This window comes from Eutrema salsugineum, unplaced genomic scaffold, assembly GCF_000478725.1.
Source record: "Eutrema salsugineum unplaced genomic scaffold, Eutsalg1_0 scaffold_10, whole genome shotgun sequence".
NCBI lineage: Eukaryota > Viridiplantae > Streptophyta > Magnoliopsida > Brassicales > Brassicaceae > Eutrema > Eutrema salsugineum.
Genome location: NW_006256908.1, coordinates 6,717,639 through 6,733,715, shown reverse-complemented (window position 1 = coordinate 6,733,715; position 16,077 = coordinate 6,717,639). Strand labels below are relative to the sequence as shown.

General features: G+C 34.0%; 3 protein-coding genes across 4 annotated transcripts; all 3 read right to left on the bottom strand.

The window, feature by feature from the left end:
- Positions 1-3,114: 3,114 nt before the first annotated feature.
- Positions 3,115-5,105, bottom strand: LOC18027877 (zinc transporter 3). The gene is made up of 3 exons (XM_006410297.1): positions 4,533-5,105; positions 3,686-3,835; positions 3,115-3,420 (listed from the first exon to the last, which is right to left on the bottom strand). Exons 1-3 carry the CDS (start codon positions 5,103-5,105, stop codon positions 3,115-3,117), a joined length of 1,029 nt encoding a protein of 342 aa, XP_006410360.1.
- A 3,203-nt stretch (positions 5,106-8,308) lies between these two features.
- LOC18027876 (choline-phosphate cytidylyltransferase 1) lies at positions 8,309-11,463 on the bottom strand. Its single transcript, XM_006410296.2, has 8 exons — positions 11,135-11,463; positions 10,565-10,678; positions 10,368-10,463; positions 10,157-10,199; positions 9,924-10,079; positions 9,747-9,827; positions 8,987-9,085; positions 8,309-8,873 (listed from the first exon to the last, which is right to left on the bottom strand). Exons 1-8 carry the CDS (start codon positions 11,311-11,313, stop codon positions 8,646-8,648), a joined length of 996 nt encoding a protein of 331 aa, XP_006410359.1. The 5' UTR covers positions 11,314-11,463; the 3' UTR covers positions 8,309-8,645.
- Positions 11,464-11,754: 291 nt separating this feature from the next.
- On the bottom strand, positions 11,755-15,811 carry LOC18027874 (protein FAR1-RELATED SEQUENCE 2). 2 transcript variants are annotated; one of them, XM_024148489.1, is made up of 8 exons: positions 15,716-15,811; positions 13,224-15,229; positions 13,063-13,131; positions 12,789-12,920; positions 12,629-12,691; positions 12,412-12,477; positions 12,225-12,327; positions 11,755-11,958 (listed from the first exon to the last, which is right to left on the bottom strand). In XM_024148489.1, exons 2-7 carry the CDS (start codon positions 15,198-15,200, stop codon positions 12,250-12,252), a joined length of 2,385 nt encoding a protein of 794 aa, XP_024004257.1. In that variant the 5' UTR covers positions 15,201-15,229; positions 15,716-15,811; the 3' UTR covers positions 11,755-11,958; positions 12,225-12,249. The 2 variants fall into 2 exon arrangements, with proteins under 2 accessions (XP_024004257.1, XP_024004256.1); XM_024148488.1 differs by having other exon boundaries at positions 12,225-12,299.
- Positions 15,812-16,077: the final 266 nt, after the last annotated feature.

Below are 16,077 nucleotides of genomic sequence, written 5' to 3'. Positions count from 1 at the left end.
TAGTGCATTGAAAATTTATATCATAGACTTCAAAGTTTAAATTAGTTCATGTGTTTCGACTTGCGTTTATAAGTCTACATGATTTAGTGAAATATATTTTTCGTTTGCTAATCAACAGATTTAGGATGAATTTTTTTATTGATATCTATATACAAATTTAACTATTCGAGTACTGACCGCATACCAAATCTCCAGTCACTAGTATATTTCAGTGAAAACGACATAAATCTAATTTTCGTTATACACAATGAAGACGATTATTTTGCTACACAAGTACATATAGCTTTAGCAAAGACATAAAGCTATTTCTCGTTTTACATATTAGTACTAATGAGAACCTAGCTAGTAGATATACCACCACCGAAAGGATTATCCGATTATGTAAAACAATTGATATAAATATTATAGGAATCAAAAACATAGAGAATATATAGGATTAGCTGGGATATGCATGTGTCACTTTGGCACCAAAGCCAATAAAGCTTCTTTTTGTCCATATGGAATGGCGAATTTCCTTTAGATTATATATTGCTTGCTAATTAATATTTTTTTAAGTGAGTAATATGATGTACAATACTCCCTCGGTTTTTTATTAGTCGTCGTTTTAGATAATTTTGTTTGTTTTAAATTAGTTATTATTTTCAGTTTTCAATGTAATATTTATTAGGTTTTTTATTTTTTAAAATTATTTTTATTATGCAATTTATTTTATTATTGGTTGAATTATGTTTAAATAGATAATTAATTATGTTTTTATATTGAAAAACTAAAACAATTAATATTTTCTTAATCTGTGTGAATAACTTTAAAACGATAACTAAATAAATCTGGAGGAAGTAGTTGTTTTTTTAGTTGCTTTTATTTATTTATTTAGTTTGGGTAAAAATGATTGGATTTTTTGTGTTGGAGAGGAAGAAAAGTGGGCATAATACAACCCAACCACGCGTGGCCAATGCCTTCACTTCTCTGTGAAAGAATCGAAATATCTCTTCTTTCATTTACACTAATTTTCTAAAGAATACAACGTGCATATGTATAAAATACTCTATGGAGGAGTTGAGAAAACATTTATCTAGTACTTGGGCAGTGAACAATCGTTAGTCGAGGAACTGATACACAATTACATGGAATCTTATACTAAATGCTAAAATGTGAGGGAGAGAGTATTTTTTTAAGAGGGAAATGAGAATGGGTATTGGAAAGTCCTGAGTGATTAGTTATCTTTTATGACCAAATGGGTTGATATATAAAGAGTGGTAGTAGTAACTAATAAGTTAATTGAGAGAGAGACTTAAAAAAAAAAAGAGCAGAAAATGAAATAAAAATATGTTTCTTGTTGGTGACCAGGACATATAGTCTTGTTGGTGAACATTATGTGTAGACTACAATAAATGTAAAACGACACAAATTCAATTTTCCTTTTACCATTAATAAGATCTACCAACATTTCTCCATCCACTTGTGTTCTTCTCTCCCTCCATGAAAAGAAACAAACACTAGATAAGAGTTACCATCAAACATTTTAGTAAAACTTTTCAATCATTTAAGAAAAATAGTTTACATTAATTTCAGTTTCTGTCACATTGCATAAGGAAAATAAGGTTATAGAAGTCGATGTGCAATTGGACAAGGAGACAATCCCGGCGAGGCTCTAATTTCCGCCATCACAATGTTCCTATTAAACAAACACAAAATACTTAATTTTATCTTTTTATCAACAAATATAAATGAAAAATCTTCTTATTTATACCCTAAACTATACATATTAATAATATAAATCTTTTTGTTCAGGCTTATATTTTTTTTATAAAGCAATTATTTTATGATTTTAGATGTATTCATTCAAAATATAAAGTTAAATTAAACTACCGCTAAAAGAACTCTACAGTTTAGATCACATTGTTAATAACATATAAACTCTATATAGATATTACATGACGGCTTACGTACCAAGCTCTCTTGAATCTGTAGCTGAACGAAATATGTTTTTTGGTTTTACGAGATTCTTTTGAGTCATTTGGTTTGGTATGTGCAAGTGAGAATTTCTCTTTTAAGTGGTTACTCTCTTCGTCGTCCTCCAAGATGGGATATAACGACGGGTGCCACCGTGTGGAGTTCCCACACGTACGTTGCTCTGAGTAAAGAGTTAGCAATCGCTGATTAATTGTTGATGATCCCTCTTCATTTGCCGTCGCATCGGAACGGTAACAATGGTTGAAAATAGAAAAAATCATTTCAAACTTGAAAAACGAGTTTGGAAAACAAAAACAAAAAATTTAGATAGTTAAATACTTAACTTTCTGTGATTTTGACATACGGGGCCATTTAAGGGTTTTTTATGTACTGAATGTTTTGTAACTGAAAATTTCAAAGTGATTAAACAGTTCCATTAAGTGATTAAACAGTTTCTGCTCATTTTAGGTGGTTTCTGAGATAAATTTAATTTTAATTTAACGCTTTGTTAATTATGTTAGTGAGTCTTCTAAAAACTGTTTATGTTAAATTGAAGAATCTGTTAGAATTTAGAAATCTCTTTGAAAGGAAACTTATTTTTATATCTACGGATACAGCTTCTCAGTTAGCAATTTAACTCTTGTACTGTATGTTCACTGATAATTTTGTATGTTGGTCTTTTTTTTTTATGTTGGATATATTCAACCTTTTATAGGTTTCATAATATTGTGCAGTGAGTCGTTTCCTTAAGATCATATGCATATAGTATTGTTGTTGTAAGTTGAAATTTTTTTAATTAGACCACTAAATTTATATACCACACACAAAAAACTTTATATATAAACCTAATTTCTAAGATGCATATAAGATATGCTATATTACACACAAATAAAATATAACATAGATATTATTACAAATCACACAAGCAACAAATCAAGGCTCAATACTTTTCTGGGACATGGATCAATATACATACTTGATTTAATTTGGTACATGAATACATGACGTAGGCCAGAAAATAGAGATCTCAAAAATAAAGTTGAAAAAAAAACATAAACAAGAAATAAATGGTTGATAACAAATAAAAATAATTCGAGTCCACGATAACCATAGAAAAGGCCATGAACAAAACTGAAAGTGTTGATGATTAAAGAGAAATTATCAAGCCCATTTGGCCAATACAGACATGAGGCCAGCACCAAGGAGGAGAGCAACATGGGCCATGATTTGAAGCCCAGTATTGGATTGCATCTTTGGGTGCATGAAATCTGCTGCGAGAAGGTCCACGAGAGACATGTAGATGAGAATACCTGCGGATGCAGCGTTCAACACTCCTTGAACGATCAGAGCCGTTGGAGAAGACTCATCGTACGAGTTCGCTATTACCATTCCCACAACGATACCTATTGGAGTCGTTATCGCGAAGAACGTCGACATTACTGTTACTGACAAACACTTGAATTTTCCCTGCATGCAACAAGAAAAAAAAAATATCGAAATCGTTATGTTATGACTTTTTATTGCTTTGCTATATGACTACTTATATACACGCGAATACTTTTATTTCCAACAAAACAGAATAAATAATCAATTTTTGGAACCATATACAAGATGATAAAAGTCAAAACGAACCGATATGTAATGACGCAACTCTTTAAAATATAAATGTTGCGAAATGTATACAATGTGAACTGAGTTTATATAGAATATAAATAATGGAGAAAAGATATACCTGAGCAATACAGCCACCAAGGCCAAGACCTTCGAAGCACTGATGAAACATCAAGGCAATGAAGAGAGCTTTTGCAGCTTCTGGACTCTGTGAAGCTCCAAGTGATATTCCTATTACCACTGAGTGTACTAATATTCCCAACTCCAATACCTATTTTGATTTTTTTTTTACACACGTAAATATCATTTCAGCTGAGATAATTTCAAACTTTACACTGCATTTTATTTCTTTCAAGAATTCAAACAAAAGAATATCACACAATGTGATGATTTTAGTTTTAGGGTTTTCCATTCCAAATATTGTTATTAAATATGATATGTTAAAAGGTTACAATGTACATGAAAAAGTTATTATTTGGAATTTTAACACTCAAAAACATGTGATGGTTTCTCTAGAGAATCAAATCTCACATGGTCCGAATCTAAGTAACCCGCGTTGGCGCGTTGACAACAAATAATTTCTCAGAAATGCATGAACTTGTAGTTTTTTAAAAAATAATATGTATATTATCCTGAACAAAGTTATTATCCTATGCATGCATTGAATTTTTCTTTAAGCTGTGTGTATATATTCAAAAAAAAAATTTCCCGTTTAGTTTTATTTTCACAAATTATCTGCTAACTAATTAGTACTAGTATGTTTATTGAAATACACAACACATTAACGTTGTGCGTTTCCATTTACGATTACGTTCGATTCGAAGCATGAAAAAAATGGAAATGGAAATTGCACTTTCATCTTCCTCTATCAAGTCATATAATTTGGCCCACAAAATTCAAAAACGTTCCTTTTTAATTAAATAAAAGAACAAAAACATCTAAACTAGAAAACGTGGAGCTCAACAAACCTGTGCAATAACTCTAGTCCGGAGAATCTGGACCTTGTCGGAATCGGCGGAGATCTCACCGGATTCTCCATCAGTGATCGTCTTCGACGCTTTAGAACGAGATTTAGAGAAACTCGAAGTCGCAAATGTATCAACAGATAGCGTCAAGATCGCAGCCAACATAGCAATGAAACCGGTGAACGGAAAATCCCATGCTTCCGACGTAAGACACGGCGAGTTAAGCATGACGTAAGCCTCAGGCAAGACGTGCATAAATCCGGTAGAGAGGATAACTCCGGCGGCAAAAGCTTTCGTGACGAAGAAGAAAGATGTCTCTGGACGCAGAGAAGGGAAGACTTTGCCTAAGAGAGGGAAAAGAACTCCGATGAATCCGGCTATGAGAACCGAAGGAATTGCGGCGATTTTATATTTCTGAGCTCCGGCTTTGTTGTCATGGTCGTCGTCGTGTGAGCATTCGCATTTAGGTTTACCGGAATGTGAATGGCCTTCATGGCCTCCGGCGGCTTCGACGACGGCGATCAGGAGGAGGGAGATGGAGACGAAGAAGAGTAAGAGTTTCATGTTCTTCATCATTTTGTATTTTTTTATGTTTTAGGGTTTTTAAGCGGGGATATTTGGATTCTTGATGATGAAATGAAGAAATAAAATGGTATGGAATATGGATGTATATGAATGTGTATATATATGTTTTATGAATATCATATAAATCTGTGCTCATCTCTTTTTTTTTTTTTTTTTGGTCATTCATTAGCAAGATATGAGCTAATGAAACTAAACAATGATTGTTGAATTTATGATTTTATATCTCGTTTATTTCGTCTTCACTAATCTTTTGATAGCAAAAGTCAATATTTTTTAGGAAGTATGCAATATATTACATGAGCAATATTTAATTGTAGAGAATCTGATCAGAAAATTTACCTTTCAAGATCTACATGGTATTACGCAATAGTTATATATGAAGGTAAAATATTGGTCCCGGAAACGTATCAAAATGGCTTATTGTGGCTTACATATAATTACATTGGACAACCGTTGCACATGAACCAGTCTCGGTGTCTATTCCGGACCAAATATTTCCCATAAAACCCTCGCCTTTTGTTCTTGATAAGAGATTTCGTTTCCAATTTTTTTTTTTTAAACCCATTTTTCAGTCAAATAGTAACATTCACAGTTCTAACAATATATGCATAAACAACCAAATATCTTGTTTATTTAACTTCACACATTTTAAGTTTTCATGCAAACCGTTTAGTTTTTTGCTAAATTGTAAATATTCATTAAAATGAAATGTTTAGGTGTTACAAATTGAGTTAACAATCGATCGACTTAAAATTTTTGGTCCCATGGCAAAAAAGAATAAAAAACATGAAAGCAAATTCAATCGGTACTTTTCCTACACTGAAGCTCAAAAGCAACAGGAATCAAGTAGCGATAAAAAACCTGAAAACCCGAAGGAAAGATGAGACCAAGCTAAAGTCAGGAGCAAACCGTTCAGTTCGTTTTTCTTAATTTCTGCATGTTTTTGTAACATTTTTCTCCTAATTAGACAACTAATCAAAGAGTCGGTTTTAACTACACGTGTGATAAGAAAAAAAAATAAACAACCAAAAACACTGCTGTAGTTTTGTTTTTTCGTGGTAAAATCATACAATGGAAAGACAATTCTATTTTGTTATTTGATGTTCGATAATATTGGCCGCGCTTTTAATATAGATTTGGGAGATTTGTTAAAAATGTACAATTCTATTTTATTACTAGACCTTAAATTAGTTCGTCAATTTGTATTATTATATATTATATAATATATTATTTTCATTATATACTTTATATTTGATCAAAACAGAAAAAAAACATAATTTTTATTATGTAAAAGTTGGATATGCGTTTAACATGACGATAGTTTTAACTTACTAAGTTGTGACATGTGATAATGTTAATTAAAAATCATGGCATGTATTAATATTATGATACCAGAAATATTCTTATGGAACTCAAATCAGAGTGGAAACTTCAATGTGTTTTTCATAATGGTATAGATTTTCACACAATCACTATAAATTATTATATGGTTTCAAGTAGTAAAGATATATAAAATTTAACCATTGTTACACACACAAAAAAAAAACCCTAGTAAAGGAAAATGAGTGCATCGTAAACGTGGTCGAGAGCGACTATTATGAAAGAACAAAAAATGGTTTTTTCTTTTACGGATTGGATTTCTTATTAATTTAGACTCGTTCAGACACGTCGTCACGAGTAGCCTGGTTTCCGAGACTACTTTTAATAATAAAATATAGAAAAGATGACTAAAGATGTAAGATAAAGAATATTTCTTTGTTTCCTTTTCAAAAAGGATGGCGAAAGAATGTCGACATAAAATGTACGGACCTATATAGCACACAAGTTGACTCCTCTCTAGCTTGAGAAAATAATGGAAATCAAGCTTAAAGATATTAAGTCAACCTCTAATTATGTCGATATTATGGCTCATTTTACACTCCATATGTGTTTTTTCCATATGATTCTTATTGTTTAGTGTATATTTTGATTTAGATAACTGTTTTGACGCAGTTATGTATACGCATAATTTTTTGAATACAGATTATCCTATGATTTTTTCGGTTTAATATAATAATTATTTTATTTGTCAATGAACACTATCATAATTAATTATCCTATTAGTCTTTATACAAATATGATAATTGTATAATCTATTATAGTACAATTTTAATAAATTTTCATATTATTTTATTATCCGTCAAAACATTTTTTTTTATATACAAATCAGCTTTGTTATTTTATATACGGTTTGATTTCTTTATATTTCTTAACTTTTCTTAGTTTTTCTTAAAATATTAGTTTTCCAACATAAAATAACTGTTTTGAAGTGACTAATTATTTTGAAATCACATTATTACAAATTGTATTACCACTAATATTTGGAAATTTACAATACTTATCCTAATGTTAGCATATACGAATACTTAACCAAAATAAAATATTAGTGTATATATTAACATCACAATCTATGGTCAAGACTTAAACTTGTTGTACATCTTTATATAAAAAACTAAGATGAGCCTAAGTTTTCCCAAAAGACAATTAATATCTAATGTTGTCTAACTAGTTAGAGGGCCTGACATAGTAATTCATTTGAAAACCATTGTTCAAGAAAAAACCCGTAGGAATTTATCAATTTTTCTTCACACAGAACAGCAATTGGTTTTAATCATTTATTAATCCCGATATTTATGATTAACTTAGCTAGTTATGTGTGGGACAAGCTAAACCTCGAATCTCTCTATTCTCTACTAATTGCCTTTTCGTAAAGCTGTATTACTTGATAAACCGAAATAATGGTCAGGATAATTAGTTTGTAAAGCTAAACTCGAATCTCATGCGTTGGTGTTTAATTTGTGGTTCAATCTAAAATACTTGCTAGTTTTTGTTCTTTTACAAGAAACAAAGAAAGAGAGATTGTTTTGAGCTATTTTACTGTTCTTTCTTAATAATAATTCAATAAAAGAATGATCTTTCTAACCTTTTTTTGACTGGCTAACTAAATATAAAACACCAAAAATCAAACCGTCGGAAAATAAAATTTCTCAAATATTTAGACTTGGTAACCTAAAAAAACATTAACAAACAAATACAAGAACCGACCAACTCGTATTTCAATTTAACGGTTGAGTAGGAACATGGAAGATTGAAGATAGCGATGTTTAACTTATGACACACGAATCATTGACTTTTCCCTGGTTCAGACATTTGCATTATTACTTCATAACACTTTGCCCATTATACAAAGAAAAAAAGATGAAACAAATGATACAGATGATACCAAGTAGCGAAAGAGAAACCATGCGTATACAAAAATCAACAAAGATGAGACAACTCACCGAAGACAGGCACCCACGTTCGAATTTTCAACACACACACGCATCAAACACACACTCTCTCTTTCTAAACATTAATATTACATGTTGAGTGTAGATGCATTTAACTGACGGAGAGAGATAGAGAGAGAGAGAGAGAGTGAAAGGCTAATGGAACTTAGTAGAAGTGGTCATGAGTAAACTAACCTTCGGTTTCTGCAAACCAAACTTGTTCTTACTTGTTGTCTTTCGCATCCGTCTTAACGGTTTTCTCTTTCTCTTCATCAACTTCTTCCTCATCGTCATAGTATCGTTCATCTTCATCCTCGTCGCTTCCCATGTCATGGTCGAAGTATTCTTCATAGAATTGATCGTCGGTGTCATCAGCCTCACCGTTCTCCAGCCTGTCTCTGGAAATTTGTTTGATTAACCTCTCTTGGATACTGTCTCTGATTGCAGTTCCCTATCAATATTTTTACGCATTTGCCATCTTTGATCAAAGGTTATACAGAACATGAATATTGACTTATTAACGCATGTGCTGTTAGTTAATAGTATCTTTACGATTTTACTTACCATCTTATGGCAACCTTCTTCAAATATTTCAAGAAATCCAGCGACCCATCGATCTGCATTCTCTACCCACTCGTTGCGCAGCATTTTTACAGTTTGTATCTGGAAAATCCAGGTTTAGAAATTAACAAAGGAGTAAGAACAGAGAATTGAAAAACTTATAATAAACTTCTCCGGGACCAGCTTGTTCAATATACAAGATGGATATCGTGTATAGACCTAGTCATCAGAGATCATATTACTAGCTAAAGCATGAGAGTGTACGGAGGTTTCAAGCACAGAATACACGTGTTCAGGCTGCTATTACAGGGATGAAACTAATTAACAAGCCTGGCTCTACTACTATACATATAAAGAAGTAAATCCTGTTGGTAGTTCAAAGATTCAAACATGGAAGGATTAACAAGCATCACTTTTCATTGTAATTCTAAAACCCAATAAACACAAAAATAAGATGCAAAAATAAATTCAAGAGATAGGAATGCTTATTTTCTAAAAGTTATTTACTAAACAGAGTATTAGAGTCCTCGAAGAAGTGAACGAGCTTCAGTTTAAGAAACGTTGGACTGAAAACGCAATACAGTAAGAGCGGTTTCCAAACAGTCAAGTTCGAGGGGATACGTGTATAAGGAGACACAAGACCTAAAATTTAGTTCATTCTCCTAGTAACCTATTATGACCAGCTTATTTTATAGAATGCAATACAGTCAAAACGATGTTTATGATGATCAATTAAGCAAATGGAAGTTAGGAGAAGACATGCCTTTTCTCCCACTCTTTCTTGTTGTTCTTTGACCCTCTCCTGAAGTTTCTTTAGCCTCATATTAACCCTAAGCCTCTTTTCCTGTTGCAAATCGACAAAGCCAAAGTTGACTCCTCCAAGTGAAAAATTAGCAAAAAAAAACAAAAACGAAGAGGAGGTAAGAAAATGAAGTCATGCCTTGACAAAGCTAACTCCAAGATCTTCCCTTGAATATCCTCTATCCAGATTACGCATGACATACTGGTTGTAATCTTTCACTATTCTCATTATTATGTCTGAGGTAGATATTCCTTCAGTTCGCATTGTTTCCTTAAACCTCCCAACTTTCTTAACCTGCATCAAATGCTCGGTTAAACCAGAAATACAAAAGTGTCAGAAGCAGGAGTATTATGAAGATTCTCCCAACTCACAAATTCATAGACATCTTTTCCAGCTCCGCTGGTGTCAGCATACCTGCGGATGATATTAATTCAAACAAATGTTATTGTAGTAGTTCGTGAATCATCTGTACATGAAGAGCATAGCTAGCAAGAAGGTAGCAATAGGTGAATGCAATAATACTTAAGTTTCGACAATTTCTAAAACTAAATCAAGACTCTCAACTAAGAAACATGTTCTTACGGAAGGGAATCATGGGCTACATAGTCAATCCGGTGATTGTCAAGAAACTCTTGGTTGATCACCCATGGTGCATCCGGGATGACTTCATCCACCCATCTGTAAAGTAAAATAAACGTGTCCTGAAATTTCATTCGTTGCCACATCCATGGCTTTTACTAAAACACATACGAAACAAAAATAGGAGAGAAGACAATTACTTGCAATGTCGAAGTGATTCATATCGCTCTTCTGCAGTCATTACAGTCCTTCCCTTATACTTATGGGTAGTTTCATCGTTGCAACATCCAACAAGAAGGTAAGTGTTTGGAAACCTGCTCAACCAATAAAGAAATGGCAAAACCATAGCACACCATAAGAACACGAAACCATTACTCTAATTTATTCACACACACAAAAAAAAATTTAACTCCTCTAATACAAAATCAAAATTGAAGCACGATAATCCAGAAATTTAATCTATTGCAAAATTCTAACAAGCGAAACATTTACAAAGAGACCCACAAAAATCACACACTAAATTCCACCACAGTGCTTTGCAAGTAATATCAATCAATCAATACAGATCAATTATCACAGAGATCATCTATTCATGAATATTTCACTCGACGAAAATAAAAACTGCACAGCTTACAAGGAACCCGACTCTATAGATCACAGACAAATAACACTGAGACGGCGAAAATTGAGCAAGCGCGGAGGAAAAAACAAAAATCGAATCAGGGATGCAAAATAGGAAAAATTATCTCCGAGAGATAAGAAGTACTAACGATTTCTTGGCTTGTTCGAGAGATCGAGCGTGACCAAAGTGGAAAAGATCGTAGATCCCATCGGCGTAGACGCGGACCGGACGATCAGTGGGAGGCGAAGTCTGGACGGCTGCAGAGCCGGAGACTGCGACGCCGGTCGAAAGGCCGTCGTCAGTGCGATCGCCGGTGACGTTGCTCATATTCTCCGATGGAAGATCCGAAATCACCCGCCTTATAATATAAACGGAAAACTACAAAAAAAAAGTGCTAGTCGCTTCCCTCTTCTCAAACCATTTTTTGCGAATAATATCCTCTTGCGACGGAAATACTTATTTATTTTTAGCTCAAACCATTTAATGATTTTTTGCATCTTAATTTTAATTTCTCACTAAACTATTTGAAATCGAAAAGAAAATGTATTTAATTATAACGTCAAAAGAGAATAACGAATCAGTCGAGAGTGTATGTATATATTACTCTCGGGCGTGGCACGCACAAGTAAGTCAGTGACCAAGTCCAGTGTTGTGTAAAATGGCCCTCAAGGTCAACGAAGGTTGTCTATAACTTTGAATGGTTACTAAAAGTCTACCGACATGATAAGAAGAAAATGTGAATACACTTTTATTCATATCTTTCTCATTCCGCAAAATTATAAGCAAGAGTTACCTCAAACCCAATTCCAGAGATTACTGTACAAAAAGCATTCCAATTTTTTTTACAGAAATGAAAAAAAAAAAAGAAGAAGAAGAAGAAGCAATTCTTGAAGCTTGTTATGTTAGGGGGACAAACGGTGATCATTACGGATGGCTCGGACCAGAGCCCTGAAACTGTGAGGACTCCATTGTCTACCCAAACAAAGACCACAAAAACATGTAAGCAACCCTTAGAGATAGAGGGCTAATCACATTTTCTACTCTAAACAGAGGAGTTATCGCAGTCTCAGTTCAATCTTGAATCAAAGTGATAAAAACCCGACAAGGAAGAAGTCAAGATTGTCAAAAGAAATCATTATGCGGAATTGAGTTTGTTTTCTTTTTCTTTGTTCTTTTGTGGCGTTAAGAGTGTTATCTTTACTTCTTATCTGATCTGAGTTTAAATAGCAAATACATACCATTTCGTGTAGAGTTTCTTCGATGTCATAGCTGCCACGGATAGCGCTTCCCCTGAAACCCGTCTGTCCCTGAAACTAGACAATCCAGAAAAAGAATAGGATCCTTCTTTCTTACAACAATTTCACTCCGGAAGGAAAAAGATATGTCTAAGCAAATATACTAAAATAGCATAAAACATCAACTTACATCTCCTTGGATGCTTGGTTGTGTTTCATATTGATTCATCCGTCCAGGAATTGAATGCAGGTTTCCCTTAAATCATACACAATATGGTTATCAATCTCATCCTTAACTTTAAACTACCAAAACACCTCATCGGACCATTTCAAGCGACTAGATATTGGTCAGGGATGTTTTAAGAAAAGCTTGGAAACTAAAAGAAAGACAGATAAAGCATTTTTACCATGGCTTGTATGGTTGGTGGATGTCCGTAGTAACCATCCTGGATGGAAGATACTGATGCGAACTGCCAGAATAACAATAAACTTTTAATAAAACACAATAAGATATAAACTGTTCAAGAAATAAAATGAAAAAGTTACAGAAGTGCTGTTGAAACGCACTCCTTGGATAGTCTGTTGAGCTGGATAATAGATCCCAAGAGTTGCTGCACGGGAGCTTAGTTCGGTTGCTTCCATATCTGCTTGAGGAATGTAACAGTTCTCAAAGGTAGGAGCTCTGGAGCTAACTTGTTCCTGCATATGAAAAGAATGTGTATTTAGTTCAATAAATGCCGAATGGTCAATGGAATAAGTAAATGTATTTTGATTAAAATAATTTGTTATGAGTAACACTGGAAAGAATGAGAGATTTTAGATGTAATGACATAACACGAACCGGATTACTAACGGTCTCTTGGCGGAGTTCTTCTGACCTGTTTGTTGCATCCTCTGGACCACAGTATGCCTTTTAACACAAGAAAGTCCATCAGATCTTTCCGCTAGGACTAAGCAAACTACAAATAATCTCATTAGATTGATGATCAATCTAAAAATCACCTTTCTTTTCTTCTGAATTTTCTTTTTCCTGGAGAATTTTGAGCCACAGTCCAACATACCTTCGTTATCTAAGCCAATAGATCCACTTGTCATTAACCTTTCCGGTTCCGAAGGAGACTTGGGAGAACTATGCACACTAACACAGTTCTTCAAGGTTTCCTCCAACAACTTTATAGCGGTCATATAGGCTTCATCTGATAAAGATGCAACTTCTCCAAACTTGACAAAGCGCCTACAAAGATCATCAAAACGTGCCATTCGGTCATGTATAGTGGCACATTTTTCGTGTTTTTCTTCTCTGTTTTCACCGTTCTTTGACCAGCGCTTCAATATATACTGAGGTGGAATGCAAGAAACATCAGAGTTTTGAAGTACGAGTATTGCATGTTTGCAGAGGAATCCCTGGTACTCGAATAAATGACAAGAGCAATACATATCCAACAACTCTTTGTTCAAAGAAACGAAGAAACTTTGGCGCTTTTCGAAATCTTCAACACAGAATATTTCTGTTGTCCCATCTTCTCTTTCTTTTTGAAGTTGACAAGAAACAACTCCCAGTACCTCAGCTTGGAACTTCTTAAAAGCAGCGTCTGTGTAGATTAAGGAAAGTTGTTTCTCGAAAGCCAAAGAAGACCTCAATGTAGGCTGTTTGCTCTGAGATTCAAGATCATCCTTTGCTTCCACATCACATCGATATTGCAGAAATTTCATGTAGAGTTCAAAGAAGTCCTTGAATGTAGCCTCTGAGTTCATATACTTGTCGAAATGAGAGGCGATACTTCCAGATCTTTCAGGTCCACACATTCCAGCTAAACAAATTCCGTGAAAATAATGAGGCACCCACTTTTTCCGATCTTTAAACAACGAGTGAACCCACTCATTCTTGCTAAGTTCAAATTCACCAATCATGTTTGACCAACTCTTTTCAAATTGTTCATCTGTCAAAGAGCTGTGCACGCAGTTCCTGAAACTTTCCATAAAACCGTCATCTTGACTCACAAAAGGATTCAGCATATCAGGGATTTTACTCATTACATTCCATAAACAGAAACAATGACGAGCACTTGGAAAGATTTCAACAACAACGTCACTTAGAAGCTTATCCTGATCTGTTATAATCACTCCAGGAGCTTGACCTCCGACTGCTTTAAGCCATGTCCGAAATAGCCAGGAATATGTTGACTCACTCTCTTCTCCAATCAAAGCACATCCAAGCAACACATACTGACAATGATGACTAACCCCGACAAAAGGAGCAAATGGGATTCTGTATTTGTTCCTAACATAAAACGTATCGAAGAGAACAACATCAGAAAAACTACAATAGTCGTGTTTGGCCTTTGCATCAAGCCAAAACACATTTCTAATCCGTTTTTCACTGTCGAAATCCACTGCATAGAAAAAACCAGGCTGCTTTTCCTGCATGTCCGTAAAATGCTCGAGCATTAGCTTCAAGTCTTCCTCTTCTAGAGACACTTGAAGGCCTTTCTTTTGATGTGCTAACGCACCAGCAGGCTTGTTCTTTCCCCTTAAACTAATATAAAAATCATCTGGACAGATCTCATGGTTATGTTCTTTTACGAAATTATATATAACCCATTTCTCGTCTTCCTTCCTCTTCATATGCAGACCAGCTTTGCAGCCCGTTTTTGGACATGACCGTGGGTTTATAGCTGCGTTTGACTCCCGCTTGGTTCCAAATCTCGAACACGCTATTTTGACATCAATAAACTTTCCCGACCGTTTTGAACGACGGCTAGCTTTTATTGTGATGCCAAATCCCACTAAGCGAGCATATTCCCTGTAGAAATAGTACGCAGACTCCTTAGACTCAAATTCAAGGCCATTTCTCAGATCACCAATAGTTGCAAACTGCTCTATACTGCGAGCAACGTTCCCACTCGTACTTGCCTCACAAAACTCATCTACATTGCCACTTCTTGTTAGAAGATCTATTGCGACATCTTCAACATCCATCTCATCTAAACTATCAGGACCATCAACACCTACACATTGATCCAATTTGTTCAAGCTCTATTAATGAGACGGAAGTTCAAGATCAATCTCCAGAAACATAGTTTAGACTGAGAAATGCAGTGACATATTATTAGTTACCAAAAAAAAGCAACAAATCCGGAAGATACAATGTTCGATCAAACACATGTAAAGCAGATAGCATTGAGCAGAAACCATAACACAAGTACAACTTAACACAGCTCCAATTCTCCAACTTTATTAACCGAAAAACTAATTAGACTAATATTTCCACAGTTCGAACATTTTGAGATTTTCTGATTTCAGATATCCAGCAATTGAATACTACTAATTAGTGCATCCCACGATCATGGATAATCCATAGCACAAACGCTCTAAGATCGGACCAGAATCCATTTCAACCTCCTACTTCAATCTCTAAGAAAAAAGGTGCGAAACCCGAAAAAAATCAAGAAGTAAGAAAACAGATAGCCAAAATGCGAAGTTCAAAATCAAACCTCTCGAGTTCAAATTTTCTCCGTCGTCGTTCTCTAATTTAGCTTCTCTGGCACAGAGGTGAACAAGAAGAAGAGCATCGTTTTGCGAGTGACGAAAAAAACTGAGAAAATCGTTGCTCAACTTTTTCCCTATTGACACATCGAGGTTGACATCTGTCACTTAAATCTTAATAAATAAATTTTAATATTAAATTTTAAAACATTAAAAAAAAATAAAAAAGCTCATTTTATTAATTGACTTTAACTAACATTTATATTAATATTAAACAAAAATCTATGTTATAACTAATTAAAAATATTAATAGATATGTATTGAATTTTTATATAACAGTAGATTACTTAATAATATTTAATATGTATTT